The sequence below is a fragment of the Rhinoraja longicauda genome, chromosome 6 (genome assembly GCF_053455715.1).
Source record: "Rhinoraja longicauda isolate Sanriku21f chromosome 6, sRhiLon1.1, whole genome shotgun sequence".
Taxonomy (NCBI): domain Eukaryota; kingdom Metazoa; phylum Chordata; class Chondrichthyes; order Rajiformes; family Arhynchobatidae; genus Rhinoraja; species Rhinoraja longicauda.
In genome coordinates, this window is record NC_135958.1 from 71,779,574 (window position 1) to 71,803,985 (window position 24,412).

Here is a 24,412-nt window from a genome sequence, read left to right on the forward strand (position 1 = left end):
CTGTTGCATTTGCGTGCATTGAGGGATTCATGTCAGACAGGGCCTGAGTGAATACAGTGATCGACAGGGGAGCTCTTTAACCTATGATATTTTTTCCCAAAGGCAGGAAAATCTTGGAATGGAGGGCACAGGTTTAAGGTGAGAAAAAATTTTTTAATGGAGATTTGAGGGTTAGGTTTCTCACACAGAAGTGGGAGAGGCAGATACACTTGAAACGTCTAAAAGGCATTTGGCCAAGTACTTGAATCAGAAAGGTGCAGACAGATACAGATCTAATGAAGGCAAATAGGACTAGTGAGGATAGATATTGCGGTTTGCGCAACAGGGAATCCTGTGCTGTATGATTCTATGATCGTTAAAGTCTGGGCGGAAGACAGATCAGGGCCGATAAGGATCGATTGAAAGGTATGAGTTTATTTCAAACACATGCAGAAAAGAAGAGAGGAGAAAGAAAAAAAGCGATGTAAAGAAAAAAATCGAGACATTCAAACATACGACGTTTTTAAAACCTCTCCGAAACATTTGGAATTGAAGGAATGAAAAATCACACTTAGAATCATTATTTTCAATGCAAAGTGGTTGATTTAGGGGTAACATGAGGGGTAACTTCTTTACTCAGAGGGTGGTGGCTGTATGGAATGGGCTTCTGGTGGAAGTGGTGGAGGCAGGCTCGATTTTATTATTTAAGAGTAAATTGGATAGGTATATGGATAAGAGGGGATTAGAGGGTTATGGTCTGAGTGCAGGTAGATGAGACTAGGTCAGGGAGAGTGGTCGGCGTGGACTGGTAGGGCCGAACGGGCCTGTTTCCGTGCTGTAGTTGTTATATGGTTATATGGTTATATTTATAGTTATCAACATGTAACTGTTCATCATAAAGGTACATATGGTATTTACTAGAAATCAATAATTCTAGACGATTTTAAGAAAATAAATTGGGGAGAAAAAGGCTTCTCTCACATCAATCCTGCTATATGGTTTATTAAGATTATGACTGATCTTATCAACCTTAATGCCATTTTGTAGCATTATCCTGTATCCTCGGATTTCCTTAACATCTAGAAATCTGTCAATCTTTATTTTGAATGAGCACAATGACTGAGCCTCCATTACCAACTAGGTTAGTGAATTTACTGCATTTTTCAGTTCTGAACAAGACACCCCTTAGTATGACCCTTGGCACTAGAATCTTTAGCCGGGGAAAATATATTAATTACATCAATCAAGTTATGCCAGGTTAGGAAAATAATCTATGTTTCAGTGCAGTCTCCTGTCAATCTTCTTGCCTCTGGCTCGATCCAGACAACTCTATCTTTCCTTGCATGACAAGCTAACCATCTCTGGAGCCAGTCAAGTGAATCTTCACTGCGATCACTGAATGGCAGTAACTCTTTCTTAAGGAAGGAGATCAAATCTGTGCCTAAGGCCCTAGACAATTGCAATGTGGCTTCTGTATTCAATCATAATAAAGGGTAACATACCATTCTTCCTCTTACTCATATGAGTCAATTTTCTTGAATTTTCTTGGAAAAGATACAGCGTGGAACCAGGTCCTTCGGCCCAACGAGACCACGCCGACCATCGATCACCTGTTCGCACAAGTTCTATGTTCTCCTACTTTCTCATCCACTTCCGACACACGAGGCACAATTTACAGAAGTCAATTAACGTGCATACTCGCATGTCTTTGGGATGTGGGATGAAACCGGAGTACCGGAAGGAAACAGGGAGAACGTGCAGACTCCACACAAACAGAACCTGAGGCCAGGATCGAACCCGGTTTTTCCAAAGCAGCCACAGACTGAGAACACTTCCTTATTAGAGACACAAAAGATTTTAGATTTAGAGATACAGCGCGGAAACAGGCCCTTCGGCCCACCGAGTCCGCGCCGCCCAGCGATCCCCACACATTAACACTATCCTACACACACTAGGGACAATTTTTACATTTACCCAGTCAATTAACCTACATACCGGCACATCTTTGGAGTGTGGGAGGACACCGAAGATTTCGGAGAAAACCCACGCAGGTCACGGGGAGAACGTACAAACTCCGTATAGACGGCGCCTGTAGTCAGGATCGAACCTGAGTCTCCGGCGCTGCATTCGCTGTAAGGCAGCAACTCTACCGCTGTGCCACCGTGCCGCCCATGCCAAAGACTGGAGAATCTGGAGCAACAAACAGTATACTGGAGAAACTCAGCGGGTGGAACTGCATCCGTGGAAGAAAATAATTGTTGATGTTTCAGGTTGAAACCTTGCATCAGGACGTCAAGTGGAGTGGGTCACTAGTTCCTTTACCCCCACAGATGCTGCTCAACCCGCTGAGTTCCTCCAGTAGATTGTTTGCTGCAGTCCTTTCTCAATCTAATTGCAGTATGGAGAGACACAAAATGCTGGAGTAACTCAGCGGGGCGGGTCAAGCAGCATCTCTGGAGAAAAGGAAAAGGTGACGTTTCAGGTCAGAACCTTTCTTGAGATATGTTCCGACCTGTAACGTCACCTATTCCTTTTCTCCAGGGACATTACCTGACCCACTGAGTTACTCCAGCATTTTGTGCCAATCTTCGGTCTAAACCAACATCTGTAGTTCCTTCCTATGCATTATGGATACAATATTTTACAATAATATTCAGCGAGGTAAACAGGAACAAAACCAGACCCAGGTGAGTGATTCTTTTAGAGTCTCTGGTGGCAGGTAGGATTTTCTTTGTATTGTATTGTGCTTCCTTAACTCTGAATAATTTGCAAGTTGCCTTTGTTTGACTGGGAATTAGGCAATAAGTCAGCAGTTACCTCTTTAACAATAAACCAGCGAATGAATCGTGCACACCCAAGCCATTACAGTTTCTTTACTGTAATTGCAATTATTACTGTCAAAACAATAAAGCGTTTTAATCCCTGCCAACCCTTAACATAAAATTACAATGTCACAACTCCAGGGTAGTGGAATGTCACCACAGGATCAAGGCAAAAAACAAAGCATATTATTACAAGAAAAGAAATCGCTGCAAGTCTTCTGCCAGCAATGACACGCTGCAAGTTTGGGTGACATTTCGACAGTGTGAGAGCTTATCTTGAGCCCTGTTGCTTTGTCACGTTGTCCCTGCCATCTGTTTCTCTACAACGTTGGAGGGTGTCTCGTCTACAGGATGTTCATATCCTGGGGGTGGAGTGTGGGGTGTGAGATTAATGGCATTTTTCTTTTTGGTTTTTACATTCTGTGTTTGGTTCCTTTCTGCTATTTGTCTCGGCCGTGCTGGCTGTTTGCCATCTCTGACGGCCAAGAAAGGTGAGATTGTTTGGACCTTGCGGTCTTGCTGGACTCGTGTGAATGTGGTTGTTTTGCTGGCTGTACAAAGAAAGCATTGCCACCCGGATGGTCATACATCAAAAGCCCGCATTCCTCACTATAAAGCAAAATGGAATAACAATTACACCTTTTGAGCCAATTCTTAACACCTTTTCTTAACCTTACTTAACATCTTACATCCAGGATGTAAGTAGGCTTTTCCAATAACTCCTATTTATAAAACAGCAGGAAACTCATCATCTTATGCAGAATCCTGTACAGTAAGCATGAAGTATAAATGCAGAGCGGAATTTGTAAATACCTCCATAATACCTCTTCCCAGCTGTTATCAGGCAACTGAACCATTCTACCAACAACTAGAGCTGTCCTGACTACTATCTCCCTCATTGGAGACCCTCGCACTATCTTTGATCAGACTTTACTGGACTTCATCTTGCACTAAATGTTATTCATGATTTTCCCTTTATCATGTATCTGTACACTGTGGATGGCTCGATTGTAATATTGTATTGTCTTTCCGCTGACTGGTTAGCACTCACCAAAAGCGTTTCACTGTACCTTTGTACACCTGCCAATAAGCTAAACTCAAACTGGTCCATGCTGGCTAAGTTGCCTCATCTAAGCTAGCCCCATCTGCCCGCACTTGGCCCACATCCCTCTAAACCTTTACAATCCATGTACCTGTCCAAATGTCTTTTCAATGTTATTATTGTATCTGCCTCAACTACTACCGGTGGCAGTTCGTTCCATATACCCACCAAACTGTGTGAAAAAGTTGTCCCACAGGTTCCTATTGGGGCTTTCCCCTCCCCTCACTTTATATCTACACCCTCTAGTTCTTGATTCTTCTACCCTGGGAAAAAAGACTTTGTGCATTGACCTTATCTATTTCTCTCCTGATTTTACAGAACATGGATAAAATTACCTCTCAGCTCCTGGACTCCAAGGAATAATGTTCTAGCCTGCCCAACCTCTCCCTATAACTCAAACCCTTAAGTCCTGGAAACATACTCCTAAATCTTCTCTGCACTCTTTCCAGCTTAATGGCATGTTCCCTATAGCAGATCGACACCAAACGCTGGAGTAACTCAGCGGGACAGGCAGCATCTCTGGAGAGAAGGAATGGGTAACGTTTCGGGTCGAGACCCTTCTTCAGGCTGATGTCAGGGGAGTGGGCGGTACAGAGATAAAACTTAGTCGGAGAAGGTAAGACTGGCTAGAGAACTGTGAAGGGGGAGGGGATGAAGAGAGGGAAAGCAAGGGCAACATGAAGTTAGAGAAGTCAATGTTCATACTGCTGGGGTGCAAGCTGCCCAAGTTGGGCCTACAGCAGGGTGACCAAAACTGAACATAATAAGATTCAGGTCTGTAGGAAGGATATGAAGACTAGAGACGATGCGGAGAAGATTTAGTTGAATGATTACAGGAATGAGAAGCTTTATTTATATAGAGTGACTGCGGAAATTGGGATTATTCTCTTTGCAAGATTGGCTGCGAGGTATTGTGACAGAAGTGCTTACATTCGCGAAGGATCAAAGTCAATAAGAAGCTGTCTGGATATCTCCTCTTTGTGCCCTGACCTGAACTTTCCCTCACTTTTAATTGATAGATTTCTCTTTTTCTCTCTTCAATGCAGCTTTATTAATCAATACTGGTTTAGCCATTGTGTAGGAAGGAACTGCAGATGCTGATTTAAGCCAAAGATAGACACAAAAAGGTGGATTAACTCAACGGGTCAGAAAGCATCTCTGGAGAAAAGGAATAGGTGACGTTTCGGGTTGAGACCAGGACGTCTTTGGAATGTGGAAGGACACCGGATCCCCCGGAGAAAACCCAATTGGGCACAGGGAGAACGTACAAACTCCAAACAGACAGCACCCGTAGTCAGGATCGAACCCTGGTCTCTGGTGCCGTAAGGCAGCAACCATACCACTGCGCAACTGTGTCGCCCCCACTCTGCGGCACTGTGCAGGGTTTTCATACAAAACCAGATTAATGGTCTGGTTTACTGGCTCCTGGGCTGCTGTCGCTGTTCTCCAGTGTTTCTGTAACTTTAATTAACAGACGTGCTTTATCTCCTTCATGCACGTGTTTTGTTGTAGACCTCGAAAGCAAAATGTGTTGATGATGATGTGAAAAACACAATGAAAAACACTGTGCATCCACTCTGTCTATTCCCCTCATGATCTTATGTACCTCTGTAAGATCATCCCTCAATTGACTATTTTAGATGGTCAGCATGAAAACATTAGGCCGAAGGGCCACATTCCGTACTGTATAACAATGATAAAGTTTAGTAAAACAGACTAAATATTAGCCCTTGATATTTTAGTTTTAATTTTAGAGATTGAGCATAGGAATGGGTTATTCAGCCCACCATGTTCACGTCGATCATCGATCTCCCGTTCACACTAGTTCTACTCATCCCACTTTTGCATCCACTCTCTACGGTGGCAATTTACAAAGGTTAATTAACCTACAAACCCGTACGTCTTTGAGATGTGCGAGGAAACCGGAGCGCCTGCAGGAAACTCACGGAGTCACAGGGAAAACATGGAAACTCCACACGGACAGCACCCGAGGTCAGGATCGAATCCGGGTCTCTGGCGCTGTGAGGCAGCAGCTCTACCAGCTGTGCCACTGTGCCACTCTTTGAAATAGTGCCATGAAATATTTAACATTCATTTGGGAGACGAGATACGGCTTTAGCTTTGCAAAAGATGGTACTTCTGATGTGCAGTACGGTGCTGTGTTCCCTGGAGCACGAATTGAGCCTGTAATCTTGTGGTTTTGTGACCTGAAGGTCCTCAGCACGGCTCCAGTAGTTGTTTTCTGATGTTAAAGTAGAATTGACCTGATAAATCACTTTCTTTGGCATGTTTATTGCTCCCGATTTCATTGGCATAGGTCAATTATTGAAGAGGAAATTAGATTGCAAAGCATTTTGTCAATAACAGGATGAGATTGAGGTTTTCTTCTTGGGGATTTATTTGCAATTCCTTTTTTTAATCTTATAAATCATCTGAAATAAAGTTGCTTAACTTAAAAAGGCTTGGCGACGCCTCATTTATTAAGAGGCGAAAGCATTACTGATTAAAAAAACTCACCCATGTCGGCCATTTTGCAAGATGCCAAGACATAACAATTACCACTTATTGTTGTCAGCCTGATTGTCAGTGCAATTATAAGAAACCATTTGGTTTCAGAATTGCAATAATGCAGTCTTAGTTAGATTCATTTTAAAGGAAAGTATTTGCATCAAAATCTCATTTGCCATACTTCTGACCTAAACTACTGTGTACTCAATTAACTCAGGATTGAAATGTCAAAGGCTGGCGAGTATCGTTTCAAGGTGAGAGTGGCAGTTTCAAGGAGATATGCAGGGCAAATCTTTCACAAGTAGAGTGGTGGATTCCTGGAAAGCGCTGGTCTTAGGGCTAGGTACAATAATGGCATTTAGGAGACTTTTAGATAGGGATTTGGATATGCAGGGAATGGTGGGATATGGATTACGTGGAGGCAGAGGAGATCAGTTTAACCTGACATCATGATCAGGCTGGATATTGTGGGCCGAAGGGCCTGTTCCTGCACTGTACATGTTCTGTGTTCTGTATTATCTTGATGTACTGTTGCACTATTGCAAGTATGGGAGATGTAGCGGCCAGAGAAGTCCCTCAGCAGGCATTGAGATGAATAATCAGATAAACTGTGTCATGGATGGATTGAAGGATAAATATGGGTTCAAACATAAATTACAATATGTTGCACTTGTTCAAATGTGCACAGTGTTATCCTTTACAACCTATGCTAATAAAATTTATTTTATAGCTTACTTGGCTAATAAAATGTATTCAATTCAATTTAATTCTATTCAGTACACAGTATAATTAGGTCATAAATATGGACAATGTGATACAGATGCAAGTACTTTTCTTAAAAGTGAATCTACCTCAGACTGCATTATTGCAATTCTAAAGCCAAATGGTTCTTTTGGAGCTGTATGGAGCTGTATGGAGCTTGTGGTGCAGCGGTAGAGTTGCTGCCTTACAGCGCCGGAGACCTGGGTTCGATCCTGACCACAGCTGCTGTCTGTGAGGAGCTTGTGCGTTCTCCCCTTGACCTGCATGGGTTTTCTCCGGGATCTCTGGTTTCCTCCCACACTCTAAAGATGTGCAGGTCTGTAGGCTAATTGACTTCGGTAAATTGTCCCTAGTGTGTAGGATAGTGTTAGTGTACAGAGATCGTTGGTCGGTGCAGACCCGGTGGGCCGAAGGGCCTGTTTCCGCACTGTATCTTTAAACTAAACTAAACAATAGATTGCTGCCACTCAGAGCTCCTCTGTACTACACTGAATTATCACTTGGGCCTCATGCATAAATTTCTGGAGCATGATCCAGTGATCTCCTGAACTGCAAGTCAAGCTTGGTATTTAAGAGCAGTCGGAAATCCTCAGCAGGATATTACTTTAGGACACTGAAATGGTAATTTGCTTTTGTGGATTTTAACTAAAACATCAAAAGTGTCCCCACCTTCCAGCCCTTTGAGTGCTCTGCAACATGGGCAGGACAAAGCATGCCATCCCTTTGAATGGCACCTGTGCAACAACCCTGAATTGGTCGGCACAGTGGTGCTGTGGTAGAGTTGCTGCCTCACAGCACCAGAGACCCGGGTTCGATCCTAACTACGGGTGCTGGCTGCATGGAGTTTGTACGTTCTTCCCGTGACCGGCGTAGTTTTTCTCCGGGATCTCCGGTTTCCTCCCACACTGCAAAGACGTACAGGTTTGCAGGCTAATTGGCAAGGGTATAATTGTAAAACTGTCCCTAATGTAGGATAGTGTTAGTGTGCACGGATCGCTGGGCGATGCGGACTCGGTGGGCCGAAGGGCCTGTTTCCGCACTGTATCTCTAAACTAAACTAAACTAAATTAACTGGCTGTCAAGCCTGTTGTAAATCATTAAAAATTAATTAACATTAAAATAAAGTGTATAAAAACATTTTAATTTGAAAAATGAATAAGACATAGAACACTTAATTAAAACTAACTAAATCCAATCAATTCAATAGACATAATTTATTGGCAAATGGTATTCTATTATTGCTTTGCAAAAAATTAAGGCAGCAATTAATTATGATTAATGATTTTAAATACTTGACAGTCTTGCATTTAAGGTTGGCATTTAGTGTGTCCATATTAATTGGCGATTTTGAACACTTGAGAATGCTACAATTACTGACAGGCCAATTACCTGATGGATAGGTGCGATAAGCTGTAACTTAAAATCTCTCTTGTAGCCAACAATGTAGATAATTGGGTCTCACAGGGCCTAGGCCATTTTAAAGAAAAAACACGTTTGAAGCAATGGATTAATGGTGGCATTTGTTTTGCAATATTTGAATGAAATCTAACATCATAAAGAGTGATTGTAAGTTAAGAAATGAATATTTGCTCAATGAGAGGCAATTCAATTAATGAGTAGGAAGGAACTGCAGATGCTGGTTTACATCGAAGATAGACACAAAATGCTGGAGTAACTCAGCGGGACAGGCAGCATCTCTGGAGAGAAGGAATGGGTGACGTTTCGGGTTGACCTTTCTCCAGACTGAGCTACATTGGCTCCCAGTGAAGCATTGCCTCAGATTTAAAATGCTAATCCTTTTTTCATATCCCTCCCTGACCTCACCCTTCTCTATCCCAGTGCCATTCACTCCAACACAAGAAAATAGGAGCGCGTCCACCTGGTCCCTCTAACCTGCCCCACCCATGGCTGTTCTCCCTCAGACCTCCATGCCAGTTCCCCGCAGCAATGAATTCCTTGATCTTGCAAGAATTGATCTTCCTTCTCACAAAATACCTCCAGTGATCTAGCCTCCATAACCCTCTGGGTTAGGGAAGTTGGGAGATTCACCACTGTCTGTGAGGAAACTCCTATGCACTTTTGTTTTAAATTACCTCCCTTCTTGTTCCCTCGACGTCCTCACTAATAGAAACATCTCAGCATATCTCAACTTGAGAGATGTTAATATATTGTAAGTGCTGTATAAATTCAGGTTGGCATTGTCTGAGCTGGCATTGAAGTGGTTGCTTGCCCTGAAGCAAGAGTTTTTAGATAATTCCACAGCGCTTCCCTTTAATCAATAAGCCATGCATCCTCTGCAATTTTCTGCTTCCATCAAAGGATTCTCTGCAGTTTAGTGCTGACATTCGTTTGGATGGTAGATCACCATTTGTACTTGAGGAAATCTGAAATCAAATTTCGTCCCTTTTGTGTTCCTTATCGTTGCGATCCTTCCTGTTACCCCCGGTCTGAACATAAACTGCAGGAACTTCTGAGACTATTTTAACTTCAAGATATGTGAATGGACTGCTGATATTATATTTGGCTCCTTAAATAATTAATAACAGTGGACTGTTGAATTCATTTTTGCCTCGCAGCACCAAGAGAATAAATGTTTATTACTGAAACAAAATGATGGCTCATTATTAACTGGAGGTTAGGTTACTTCATTGTCATGTATTGGAAACAGATGAAGACTCGAGCGATGCAGAGGGAAGACTCGAAGTTACTAAAGGGCTGACCCTTGATTGTTGTATATTAGAAATAGAAACAAACCACCACGTTTTAATTAAGAAGAATATTCTGCTGCTGATTCATGTTTAACCTTTCAGTATGAACGATGGCAATTGCATTCCACGGTGCATTCAAGAACAAAGTGATTTTATTTGCTCTGGTCTGGTTGTAGGGAGGAAATAGTTTTAAGGATGTTGTTGGTTTGTGTGTTGATTTGCTGGTATCAAAGAATTACGAAATAGATTGCAAAACAGAGATTTTAAGTAAGTAAAGCATTTGACTGCAATTTTAAACTGGTGCCTGTTATGATTCCGTCTGACACGATCTAATGCCAGATCAGTCTGACCCAGTCTTGATGGACTGATGCCTGCATTTGTAAATAATTTGATATTGCAATGTATTATCACATAAATTAGACCACCCTCATCACGTGATGTTGTACAGGTTGAGTTGGAACATATCCCGTTACATACATGTCTTTTAACATGTTGAGGGAGCATGTCCTATCCCATACATGGCTTTTGACATAAAGTGCTGGAGTAACTCAATGGGTCAGGCAGCATCTCTGAAGAACATTGCCTCAGAATAAAAGGACGTACCTTTAGAATGGAGATGAGGAGGAATTTCTTTAGTCAGAGGGTAATGAATCTGTGGAATTCATTGCCACAGAAGACTATGGAGGCCAAATCAATGGATATTTTTAAGGTGGAGATTGGTCGATAGGTGTCAGGGGTTATAGGGAGAAGACAGGCGAGTAGGGTTGAAAAGGAAAGATAGATCAACCATGATTGAATGGCGGATTAGACTTGATGGGCCAAATGGCCTAAATCTTCTCCTATAACTTATGAACATGGTCAGGTGATGTTTCGGGTCAGACTGAAGAATGGTCCCAACCCAAAACGTCATCTCTTCATGTTCTCCAGAGATTCTGCCTGATCTGCTGAGTTCCTTTAGCAGTTTGTGTCCATTTGTGTAAACGAGCATCTGCAGTTCCCTGTTTCAACTCTCTTCTGACATGTTTCTTTCTTAACCCCTTTTAATGCATTCTTTGTCTTCCATTTTGCTTATCCCTCTCTCTCCCTAATTTTTCTTTGTTTCTCACTGTTTACTTGAAGCCCCCTATTCCACCAGAACCTCTCAATTCGCTTCAGCTTACCTCTCCCCCACTTGTTCTGTCCTCTCTTACGGTTTACCTTCCTCTATCTTTCCCTCCAGTGTTAATGGATTCCTTCAAATTGAATCTTTTGAATTGCAAATTCAATGCTTGGAAGAAAGACAATACTCGTTCATCTAGAATTTATTGCCTAGGACCTATTTTGCAGGCAAAGCTTCCAATGTTATGTATGGCGAATGGAGAAATATACTCCCCACCATATCAGTGAAGGCCTTTGGTCGAAACAAACATTTCTTTGTGCAATATATTATGCAATACGACTAAAACCTTTCAAACTGAATGGGGAAACATTAATTAACAATATTTGTAAGCCGTTTATGATTCCTTCCAAAAACTAGATATCTTGAACTTAAAAGGATTTATGAAACATAAATATATCTTGACATGGAGCAGGTGGGGTTTTTGTTGTATTTATTGTTATCATGTTTTGTTTAGTTTAGTTTAGATATACAGGCCCTTTGGCCCACCGAGTCTGCACCGACCAGTGATCCCCGCACATTAACACCACCCTACACACACTAAAGACAATTTTTACATTTATACCAAGCCAATTAACCTACAAACCAGTATGTCTTTGGAGTGTGTGAGGAAACCGAAGATCTCGGAGAAAACAGCGCCAGAGACCCGGGTTTGATCCTGACTACGGGTGTTGTCTGTACGGAATTTGTACGTTCTCCCTGTGACCGCGTGGTTTTCTCCGGGTGCTTCAGTTTCCACCCACACTCCAAAGACATACAGGCTTGCAGGTGAATTGGCTTCGGTAAGTTGTAAAATGGTCCCTAGTGTGTGTAGATTAGTGTACGAGCTGATTGCTGGGCGGCACGGACTCTGGGCTGAAGGGCCCGTTTCCGCGCTGCATCTCCAAAGTCTAAAGTCTTTTAAATGTTTTAAAAGCTTGCTCCATTTCTATTCCTGATTGTCCATTTTTATTTCGCAGGGTATTGTCGATTCTCCTCAAATGGCATTTGCACTCAATCAGGACCCGAAGCCAGTGAAAGAAAAGAAGGAAGATGACGCTGGAGATTGCCGGTTGCGGGATGAGGAATTTGCCATACGGATAGGTAGAGGTGCATTATCAACAGGCAAGCATCGTGTCATATCCCGACAAAACAAACAAAAAAGTTGACTCAACTATTAAGAGGGAAAAATTGCATTTAATGAAAGGAAGAGTTAGGACAAATGGCAATCAAAAGTTTTGGTCCAGTTCTTCTGGTGGCTCATTTTCTCAGTCTTAATCAGTAATGAATGGCTTTGGAGAGTTCTTCCTTCCTTTGGTTGTGGTTCCTTATCTAATCTGTTCTAATCTCTCTAATTGACGTGGTTAATTATCTGCTTTGGATCTGGTCGAACATTCGAGACTTTAATCTGCTTTTATCTACATTCAAGGCGTGTTTCTTCAGTGAGGGCAGGCAGTCGCAGGCATTAAAGGATTATCCAATGCGCCATCATAGATATTCCTTCCAAAAAAATGTCAAAATCACTAATATTATTAATATTGATACCTGACATAGATTTCCCCGCCGATAACCTCAAAGGGCAAATAAAGTAGTCTTTTCCATATAACTTTAGGGAGACTTTTTCATCGCAAGTTCCTCAAAATCATTAGTTTTATATTTTAGTGGTTTGAAAAGCGCTTGGCACTGCAATATCATGGAGTTGATGAATGCTCCATGGAATATTAGTATTAGAAAAAGCATCTTTACCCAGAAGAATGGAAACAAATTCTGTATATCCTATTGATTGAAAAGATTGCTCATTATCTTAATTTTTTTTGGAAGAATGCATAAGAGGGCTAATACAGTACTTAAGAAAATAACTGCAGATGCTGGTACAAATCGATTTATTCACAAAATGCTGGAGTAACTCAGCAGGTCAGGCAGCATCTCGGGAGAGAAGGAATGGGTGACGTTTCGGGTCGAGACCCTTCTTCAGACTGATGTCGGGGGTGGGACAAAGGAAGGATATAGGTGGAGACAGGAAGATAGAGGGAGATCTGGGAAGGAGGAGGGGAAGGGAGGGACAGAGGAGCTATCTGAAGTTGGAGAAGTCGACGTTCATACCACCGGGCCGCAAACTGCCCAGGCGAAATATGAGGTGCTGCTCCTCCAATTTCCGGCGGGCCTCACTATGGCACTGGAGGAGGCCCATGACAGAGAGGTCAGACTGGGACCTCCAATATACACTTCACCTCCAATTTCCATCCTGCCCTTAAATATACCTGGACTATCTCTGACATCTCCCTCCCGTTTCTGGACCTCACCATCTCCATCACAGGAGAAAAACTAGTGACGGACATTTATTACAAGCCCACCGACTCGCACAGCTATCTGGACTACACTTCTTCCCACCCGGTCCCCTGCAAAAAGTCTATCCCCTACTCCCAATTCCTCCGTCTACGCCGCATCTGCGCCCGGGATGAGGTGTTTCACACTAGGGCTTCCGAGATGTCCTCGTTTTTCAGAAAACGGGGCTTCCCCTCCTCCATTATAGATGAGGCTCTCACTAGGGTCTCTTCTACATCCCGCAGCTCCGCTCTTGCTCCCCATCCCCACACTCGCAACAAGGACAGGATCCCCCTCGTTCTCACCTTCCACCCCACCAGCCAGCGGATCCAACATATTATCCACCAACATTTCCGTCACCTACAACAGGACCCCACCACTGGCCTCCGCAGCTCCCTGGTCCACTCGTCCCTTCCTACCCAAACCACCCTAACCCCGGGCACTTTCCCTTGCAACCGCACGAGATGCAACACCTGTCCCTTTACATCCCCCCTCAACTCCATCAAAGGACCCAAACATTCTTTCCAGGTGAGACAGAGGTTCACCTGCACCTCCTCCAACCTCATCTATTGCATCCGCTGCTCTAGATGTCAGCTTATCTATATCGGCGAAACCAAGCGCAGGCTCGGCGATCGCTTCGCTGAACACCTGCGCTCGGTCCGCATTAACGCAACTGATCTCCCGGTGGCCCAGCACTTTAACTCCCCCTCCCATTCCCAGTCTGACCTCTCTGTCATGGGCCTCCTCCAGTGCCATAGTGAGGCCCGCCGGAAATTGGAGGAACAGCACCTCATATTTCGCCTGGGCAGTTTGCGGCCCGGTGGTATGAACGTCGACTTCTCCAACTTCAGATAGCTCCTCTGTCCCTCCCTTCCCCTCCTCCTTCTCAGATCTCCCTCTATCTTCCTGTCTCCACCTATATCCTTCCTTTGTCCCACCCCCGACATCAGTCTGAAGAAGGGTCTCGACCCGAAACGTCACCCATTCCTTCTCTCCCGAGATGCTGCCTGACCTGCTGAGTTACTCCAGCATTTTGTGAATAATACAGTACTTAATCTATATACTAAAACTCTTGTTTGTTTTGTTTGTTTGTTCCTGAACTACAGCCAAAACAGTACACGATAGCGCGACACTTTTAGGCCCACCTTACTCACTGTCCTCCCTTTGGTGCTAATGGAAGAAGTGTTATATTTTAAACGTTATTCACATTTCAAAGTTTAAGAAAAAACGCGCCTGCGCAGTCGGGGGACAATTGATCCGATACTTACGTAAGATGGCTGCCGGATCCGCGCCTATACTTACGTAAGATGGCCGCCAGATCCGCGCCTATACTTACGTAAGATGGCCACCGGGGAACTACAGACAAAACGGTAGATGGAGGGGGGAGGAGAGGGTGCTGCACCAATGCAGGAGAGGCAACTGGGAGGGGGGGGGAGATGGTGAGGGAGAGGGGGAGAGGGGTGAGGGGAGGGGAGAGGGGGAGAGGGGAGAGGGGGAGGGAGAGGGGGAGGGAGGGAGGGGGGAAGGAGATGGTGCTGCACCAATGCAGGAGAGGCAGCCCCGGGTGGGGGAGAGAGGGAGGGAGGGGGGGGGGGGGGGGAGAAGGGGGAGGGACAGAGGGGGGAGACGGAAGTGGAGGTAGGCGGGAGTGGGGGAGGAGAGAGTGGGGGAGGAGAGGGTACTGCACCAATGCAGGAGTGGTTTGGGTCCAACTGGTCCACTTGGTCTAGTAATGCAAAATATTTGTTTATGGGCAAAGTTGTTTTCACAATGTCACACTGAAGCTTGAGGCATCTTTGATTACTTTGAAGTTTGTTTTTGTGGTTGAGTTATCATGTTCAAGGTGTAACTCTTACATTTGTGCAATCTCAGTAGGGTGAGTGTGAAGTGCAATAGCTTTTCTCAATTAGCTTCATTGAAAAGCAGATCATCTTGTTTGTTATTAAATGTGGCAGATTGTTCAGAAATTGGCTGCCGCATTTACCCACGATAAAAATGATTATTATTCAGAGGCAATTTGTTAGCTGCAGAATTCTCTGAGAGATCTTGAAAGGCATGTGAAGTACAATCTAAAAACGCAAAACATTTTTTTTCTGCATCTTTATTCCAAATTAATGCAAAAAATGTGTATAAAGGTCATACTTGAAGTTATGATGTCGCACACACAATCTAAGTTAACAATTTGTGTAAACTGTGCCTTTGTTAAATCATGCCTCCGATACTGAACACATTAACAGCTGTATTCCATTTCTAATGCTCGACCGTGTCCAAGTTATGCAGAGAGACTGAAAAACTGTTCACCTAGCAGCAATGCTAGTGAAAGCTGTATTAAGGCATGTTCATAATCTTGAAGGGTTTTGTTGGATTATATGTGGGGAAATTGTTTCTGCTGGCAGTGTTGCTACCCCCAGAGAAACAGGGATTCAATAATTGGCAAGAAGTAAAAAGAGATATGTACTAGACACAAGGAACTGCAGATGTTGGTTTACAAAATAAGACACAAAGTGCTGTAGTAACTCACTGGGTCAGGCAGCATCCCTGGAGAACATGGACGGGTGAATTCTTGGGTCGGAACCCTTCTTCATTCTAAATCGGTGAAGTGTTGGAGGCTGAAGAGGGACCTGAAGGCAATTAGACAAGACATAAATAGGGTAGACACAACAGAGAGTTGTGGAATGTGTTGTCTGAACCAACTTGGTGTTTTGATTTGTGTAGGTAAGAACTGCAGATGCTGGTTTATACTGAAGATAGACACAAAGTGCTGGAGTAACTCAGTGGGTCAGGCAGGATCTCTGGAGACAATCCCATCCTTTTTCTCCAGAGATGTTGCCTGACCCGCTGAGTTACTCCAGCACTTTGTGTCTATCTTTGGTGTTTTGACTTGAGTGGATTTTATGCAGTTTGCAAGTTTTAGAAGTTGCATGGAAATTATTTTGGCCTCATTAAACCTATTTTAGTAGATCAAGATACCTTTCCGAGTCAAAATCCTACACTGTATTCCGTAAATACAGTTAGCTTCTTTCAATGCACCTCTGGCAATAGGTGAGAAATCGCGAGAAAAGAGCGACATTTGGAAGGCATGGAGTAAACAGTATGATTATTGTCATGATTTATAGTCATTGACAATAGCATTCAAATGGTATTGCTGTGAAAAATGTCACAACTTACTGAACAAAAATACCTTTGCTAATATTCTGGATTATGATTGAATGCCTTGATAAATTGATTGGACATGAAAAATTATGCGGCGCGTTCAAGTGTGCACTATGATAATGAGTTATTAATAAAAAAAGGATTACATGGCCACTTATTTGGAATGCATGAATTTTTAATGAACGTGTGGTGGCAGGATCCTGGAACGTGTGGTAAAATCCAGGGAGAAGTTTCACCTCCAGCCAGTCTAATATTTTAAGAGAATCGATTTAATTTTCAAACTTGGAAGCAGGCTCGCTGATATTTAGAGATCTGGGTGTTTATTTTAATTGGAACGATTAACCCGTTTCCCGTTATTGTTGTTAGCAACTTCTTTGTAAGTCCAGGCACAGCCAAAACACTCCCACTTGCCGCCACCTTACGTTTTAGTTCAAATTAAACAATATCAATTCTTGAGGTTTTGCTGGTGCACAATGTTGGGCGATTTCCTGCTGATCTAGTCCGCATCAACACGGGAAGCCATTGATTTACTGAATTATAAATCCGTAATTAGATGAACAGTTAACAAAGAAAGCCATTATCTTAATTATTACTGAAGAAAATACTGCTGTCCGAGCCGAAGATGAGGATTCACCACCCTGTGGTTTAGGGACTCCAGAACGACAGTTGTGTTCTGTCTGATGAATTCGTGGGACTACTCATCCTTGTAGTGCAGTTGGTTCAATGATCCTCTCCTCATTCAAGAGCTCCTCAGATGGGCAGTTTTTTTCCCAGTAATTTGGAATAAAGATGCAGCAAAAAATTATATTGCGTTTGAGCCTTTGTCGGCACTGGGCCGAAACACGCTGGAGTTTAGAAGAATGAGGGGGGACCAACTTGAGCTCACAGCTCAGTGTGTCCATAGTTACATCTGAGCCTGAAATCTAACTATCGTAAAACATGCTTACTAGTTTTTATCGTCCAATTAAGGATCATTTCAGAGCCCTCAGACAATGAGGCTGAACTTCTATCCCTCAAGTTTTACCGAGTTTCTACTCTCTGTGTTAATGGACTAACCAATCATTTTTAATACAGTTATGCTTCGTGCTGTTGGCTCCTATTTCTGGCCGATGAGATTAATGTACAGGTTTCCATTTCCCTCTTATCCATCTGATGCATTCTCAGACAGTACAACATTGCAATGTAGAAGCCAAGTATACACTTCTAATGGTTTTAATTTGGATTTTGCTCCAATAATTGCTCCATGTAACTCATAAGTGTAACACCAGCTCAGAGGATACATCTTAATTGAACAACATAGGTAATTTAACAGTTACATTGTCCATTGGAATGGAAGAATATTTCCGTGATGTTGCTTGCCAAGTATTCTGCCTTGGGAAATCAGAAAATACTGGTTCAAGGAACTGACTTCTTTTGGCTGGTATTACGTTGAAATGCTGTGATTTATAAACATTTGCAGACAAGAATAGAAAGGCGAAAGCACTGGGAAACAGACACAAAAAGCTGGAGTAACTCAGTGGGTCGGACAGCTTCTCTGCAGAAAAGGAACAGGTGACGTTTCGGGTCGAGACCCTTCAGTCTATTCCTTTTCTCCAGAGATGCTGCCTGTCCCACTGAGTTACTCCAGCATTTCTGTTTCTGCTTGTCGCGGGCTACCTTAAGACCTGGAGACTAAAACTGAGTGTGGCAAAAACCACCACAACGGCCTTTCACCTGAACAACAAGGAAGCTCAATGCCAGCTAACCGTCACCCTCAATGGATCACCCCTACCCTACAACCCATTTCCTACATACCTCGGGGTGAAATTAGATCGGCAGCTGACCTACAAGCAACACCTTGAAGCTCTCCGTGCTAAAGTCGCGGCACGGAACAACCTCCTGCGATGCTTGGCCGGATCGTCATGGGGTGCCAGGACATCTACTCTTCGAACCAGTGCTCTTGCACTCGTGTACAGCGTCGCTGAGTACGCCGCCCCAGCATGGTGCCCCAGCGCTCATACCAGCAAGCTAAACGCCACCCTCAACGACACCATGCAGATCATCACTGGCTGCCTAGGTCCTACTCCGACGGATCTCCTGCTGGTGCTCGCAGGTATCGCACCCGCCAAGCTTCACAGAGAGTTCTTCACTCATAGGCTGGTGTGCAAGGCCCTATCAGACGCCAAACATCCTTTGCACCACCTCGCCCAGGATTCACAGCAACTGGGACCTCAACGCCTGTCATCTCGTCGCCCTTTTTCCCGTCATGCAGCGACCCTCTGTGGCTCCGGTTTCAACATACTAGGAGCACTAAAATTGGAACGATACAGAGAAGATTAGCATGGCCCCTGCGCAAGGATGACACGCAAATTCGTGAAGCGTTCCATATTTTTGTCACGATTCATTCCGAGCAGCTCCGTCACAGAGGACTCTGTGATCTACGGACTGTTCCCAGGGACGCATTCGGAGACCGACATCGAGTGCTGCTGGAAGGTCATCAACTCGGTGAAAGACGCTCTTTGGTCTGGCCGAGCCTTGTTGGCCTCCCAGCGAAGCGAGGTGTCCGTCAAGGAATGTTGCCGACTGGCCCGCTGCAGACTGCAGGAGTACGTGCTGAGGGACGCACTGAAGCTTGGTGCAGCCAACGCCAAGGCCCTGTGGGGGAGGACCACAGTCTAGGGTCATTCCGCTGCTGGGCATGGGGGACAGGGTGTGGTGGAGAGAGATGCCCCTCCAAATAAGGGATACTGGGTTAATGTCTGTAAATGTAAGTAAATGTATGTAAATTTGGAAGTAAATGCCTGTATTGAATGTGTAACCTCCGGAAATGTCGGATGGGCTTGTTAAAAAATATGTTTTGTAAATGATATTTATTATTTGAATAAAGTATTTTTTGATATTAAAAAAAAAAAAAAAAGGAGCATGGGGAACCAGCTGGGAACAGACATCGCGAGCTCCTCAATTCACTGTCGCACCGAACACCACAGCCCCACCCGGCTCGGACATGCCCCGCAAAGAGTGGGTCGCCCTGAACCGGCTCCGCACAGGGGTCGGCCGGTTCAACGCTAACATGCATCATTGGGGGTTGCGTCCATCAGCAGCCTGCGTGTGTGGAGCAGACCAGCAAACAGCGCAGCACGGCATTTTCGACTGCACTGTCCTCCGTCCCCCTGGTGGAGGGGTAGACCTCATGGCCCTCGACAACAGCACATTGCACTGGCTGCAGCGCCTGGAGGGCGCTACATAATTTCTGCTGCCTCAAACGCAAGAAGAAGAAGACTCCAGCATTTTGTGTCTATCTTCGGTGTAAACAACATTTGCAGTTCCTTCCTACATAACAACTGGCAAGCAGTAGTTTTTTGAGAGAGGATGATCTAGAGTGGCGTTTTCCCAGCGATTAGTGTTGTGACCATTCCACATAACATATTGATTAATGGCTTTAAGATGATTGTCAGGGCAATATTTCTAAAAGGCAGAATCGTTGGCAGTGTGGTAAAAAGTGAGAAGAATGGCTGAGTGGGCAGGAATATGGCAGCTGGAACCTATTGCAGTGACGTGATGTACTCGATAAAAGGGATGGGGGACAATATGGACTAAATAGACCAATTGAAAAGGATTTGAAGGAATGAAGGGAGCTGGGTTTTTATTCATGTGAATCCTCGAAAATAACTCCATGTTTAGAATTATTCATCCCTTCCAGCGTCATAAGCTCTGTATTCCCCAGTGTATATACCCTTGGCTCTCCCCTCTCCTTCGTCCTCCTGCTACCTCTTTGGACATACCGAGTGATCTTTCATACGCTTCTTGCAGACACCAAGCTGCATCTCCCTGCAATGTGTTCTGGTCTCCACTGTGTGGCCCAACCACTTGTTGATAGCCCAGATTCAGTGTGTCTTAATTTCCTTTATACTGGTCCAGTTACACAGTAGCCCTCTGGTTTCATACCCTCTACATTCTTTTATGAGAAAGGGAACTAATCATATTTAGGGAGTGGGCTACATACAATCATCCAGTAGTCCTGTCCCAATTGCACAAGACATTCAAAGCATGCAGACACCAATTTCGAAACATCAATGCATAAACAATTCCTCTCCTCTCACCCTCTCCCTTGTTTTGTCCCCAATTCCTTGCACATTCCACTCTATTTACTCACTGACACTCCCTTCTTCCTTTGCCACCCTCTCCCCATTGTTGATAAAACATGTAGTGGCTTTAAACCAGTAAACAAAATCTGGGAATTTCATGCCCCTTTCCTCCTTATCTCACAGCTTCTTGTGTCCTTTTCATCTCTGGCCTTTGTCCACCCATCTGCCAGTCAGCCCCCCTTCACCTGTATCCACCTATCACTTGCTTGGTTTTGTCCCGCTTCCACCTTTCCCCCAGCTTTCACCTGATTACAGTCAGTTTGAAGAAGGAAACGCCACCTATCCATGTTCTCCAGAGATGCTGCTTGGCCTGCTGAGTTGCTCTAACACGTTATGTCTTTTTTTGGAAGCAAAGAGTGTTTAGGTAGAACTTAAGACAGAAGATTTAATTTGTTACTGCTGTCATTGGATCTGAAAGGTAGTTTTTCCCTTGTGTACTCTCGCAAAGTACTCTCGCAAAGTACTCTCATATCCATCACTAACTAACATTTTTTGAAATAGCATGTGTTCAGGAAAGAATTTTGCAATGTTGACTTGCGAAATACCGAATTTATTTTCACTTCAAGTAAATGTCTTAGTTGCTGTTATGAATTACATTATTCTTGCAGATTTACTGGATTCCCCATGTCAGTTGCCGGCTGTCTCACTGTGGAGATTTCCGGCTTAAAACAGCTTGCTGATCTTCCAGCCAGAGGGAACACGCTCACCAGCAAATTCCCTGCTGTTTAAGTTAAGAGTCGGGAGATATTTTAAATGTCAGTGTGAAGAATAGGAAATCAAATTGAATGTTGGCTGCACCTTCAGTGGGTTTCTTGATCTAAGCACAAACTGAGAGGGACAAATAGAGTACCGGCACATGGAATGGCAGCCGTTTAAGGAACACACAAAAACAATTGGATTTGTTTAAACACAGAACTGCAGATGCTGGTTTATGCCAAATATAGACACAAAGTGCTGAAATGTCACCCATCCTTTTCTCCAAAGATGCTGCCTGCCAAAACAAATCCTATCTGCAGATTTTATAATCTTTCGTCATTTCAATAGACAATAGACAATAGGTGCAGGAGTAGGCCATTCAGCCCTTCGAGCCAGCACCACCATTCACCGTGAACATGGCTGATCGTCCACAATCAATCAGTACCTCGTTCCTGCCTTCTCCCCTTATCCCCTGACTCCGCTGTCATTAAGAGCTCTATCTAACTCTCTCTTAAAAGCATCCAGGGATTTGGCCTACAATGCCTTGCAAGTCTACACAGTGCAAAATTCTTTCTTGAACAAATCCTGACTACGGGTGCTGTACTGTACGGAGTTTGTACGTTCTCTCCGTGATCTGCGTGGGTTTTCTCCGAGATCTTCGGTTTCCTCCCACACTCCAAAGACGTACAGGTTTGTAGGTTAATTGGCTGGGCAAATGTAAAAATTGTCCCTAGTGGGTGTAGGATAGTGTTAATGTGCGGGGATTGCAGGTTGGCGCGGACCTGGTGGGCCGAAGGGCCTGTTTCTGCGCTGTATCTCTAAATCTAAATCTAAAATCTATCTGGATTTGTTTAAAATCAATTTATCCTAAATGAAAATGCACAGTTAATTTTCTCTTTCAGTGATATTTTCCTGATCAATGTTGTGGCAAGTGATCTGAAGTACTTAAAATAATGGGAGGATTTTCTTCAAGGTACACTTGGGCTTCATTCAAGCTGAGGGATTTTATGTTGGCCTGTTACTTTCTGCTGTATGATACAAGAAATGTTTATTTTATCACAGGCAGGGTATTGGAATTTGGAGGTCACATCATTAGGATTTGGTAGTAAGCATTTCCCCGGAACATTTTCTGCAGACTTATTTTAGTTTAGTTCAGTTTAGAGATACAGCGTGGAAACAAGCCCTTCGGCCCACCAAGTCCATGCCGACCACTGATCACCCGTATGACTTCATATGAAAACCAAACAAAGAAACATACGGGACAAACATTCGGCACAAACAAACCAGGAAGAACGTACAAACTCCATACAGACAGCACCCGCAGCTGGGATCGATCTGGGATCTCTGGCGCTGCAAGGCAGCAACTCTACCGCTGCGCCACCGTGCTGCCCATTTGAATTGGTCTCTATCGCAGGTATACTGTGAAGAACATAATTCCATTGCACTGTCCATGGGAAGTTATCCATTAACTTTCCTCAGTCTATGTGGAGTGCATTTACTCATTAAAAATTGAAAGCCAGAACTTCACACCTGTTGAATGCAAAACAACTTGTATTTATATTGTGTGCCTTCAACAGTACGATGACCAAGGTGCTGCACAAAGCAATGTGAAGTGAAATTTGCCAATGAAACAATGAGGCAGGTAACCAGAAAATCGGTTAGTAAGGTACACGATGAAAGAGACAGTGCAAAAGATAGATTGACAGATTTAGGAAGGGCATTTCAGAGCTGGGGCAGCACGGTGGTGGAGCAGTAGGATTGCTGACCTCCAGCGCCAGAGACCCTGGTTCGATTCTGACAATGGGTGCTGTTTGTACAGAGTTTGTACGTTCTCTCTGTGACTACTTGTGTTTTCTCCTGGTGGGTTTTCTCTAAGATCTTCGGTTTCCTCCCACACTCCAAAGACTTACAGGTTTGTAAGTTATTTGGCTTGGTATAAGTGTAAATTGTCCACAGTGTGTGGTAGGTTAGTGTTAATGTGCGGGGATCGCTGGTCAGTGCGGACTCGGTGGGTCGAAGGGCCTGTTTCCACGCTGTATCTAAACTAAACATCTCCATCTAATTGAATGGCCTTTGCACTCTCACATTGTATAGATTAGTTCTGAGAAATGCTTGATAAGCTGGACAGGAAATACTCCACTTTAATCAAAATGTTCATAAACTACAAATATAAATAGGATTCTCGGCCACACAATCTATTAATTAGTTATTCACAGTTAACCTAACTAGGGATATAAATTGGAACTTATTTCGAAGAAACACGCACGTAATTGTGGAATAAATTTCTCAACATTCTTGCCAAGTGGTGTTGATTTGTTAAACAATTAAAGTTTTCTGTGGTGGATCACTCAATTAGCTGCATTTCTGCTCTGGCTCTGGTGCAGCATTTTTAAGCTATTGAAATATAGAAAAGCATTTGAAATACTTCACTTTAATCGCAGGATATAGTCATAGATCATTAATCCATCTTATTTGATTTTAACTGGAGCTATGGGAGTGTTGTGAAGTTTGCAGAAGGCATCCATTTTATTTCCTTGAAGATTTGGTACCAGCATATCAGTAATAGCTGGTACCAAATCTTCAAGGAAATAAAATGGATGCCTTCAGTCTGAAGAAGGGTCTTGACCTGAAATGTCACCCATTCCATCTCTCCTGAGATGCTGCCTGACCCACTGAGTTACTGCAGCATTTTGTGTCTACCTTCAGTAATAGCTGGAGTATTCTTTGAATACTCTGTAATTGTCATGCTGCAGATTCAACCTTAATTTGATAGTTAAACTCGACTTTTCACCCTCTAATTAAACACTCTGATCAATGATGAAGTTAGAATTTCTGATCATCGTAATCTTTGACAGTATTATTTTGGAAGTGAATATCATGACCAATGTCTTTTCTGAAACCTTCAAAACCTATTGACCTTACAAGGTTTGAGGAACCGTGGCTTGTTTCCCCACTGTAAATGTTGGGAAACCTTAGTAAGTTCATAAGTTCTAGGAGTAGAATTAGGCCATTTGGCCCATCTAGTCTACTCCGCCATTGAATTATATAACCTTGATGTCGACTGAGAATTCAGCAATAGAGTTAAGCCTATTGTCTTA

At 43.6% G+C, this 24,412-nt stretch overlaps 1 protein-coding gene and 1 non-coding gene across 4 annotated transcripts in view; both read left to right on the forward strand.

Moving 5' to 3' along the window:
• Window positions 1-24,412, forward strand: part of slc39a11 (solute carrier family 39, member 11) — a 588,303-nt gene that overhangs the window by 187,376 nt on the left and 376,515 nt on the right. For 2 of the 3 annotated variants that reach the window (XM_078401340.1, XM_078401337.1), the window contains exon 4: window positions 11,997-12,141. In XM_078401340.1, the coding sequence (XP_078257466.1) occupies window positions 11,997-12,141 (145 nt within the window). The remainder of the gene's footprint in view (window positions 1-11,996; window positions 12,142-24,412) is intronic. The other variant, XM_078401338.1, reaches the window with a different exon arrangement.
• Window positions 18,761-18,866, forward strand: LOC144594984 (U6 spliceosomal RNA). The gene has a single exon (XR_013547440.1). It is a non-coding gene; the product is annotated as a U6 spliceosomal RNA (small nuclear RNA).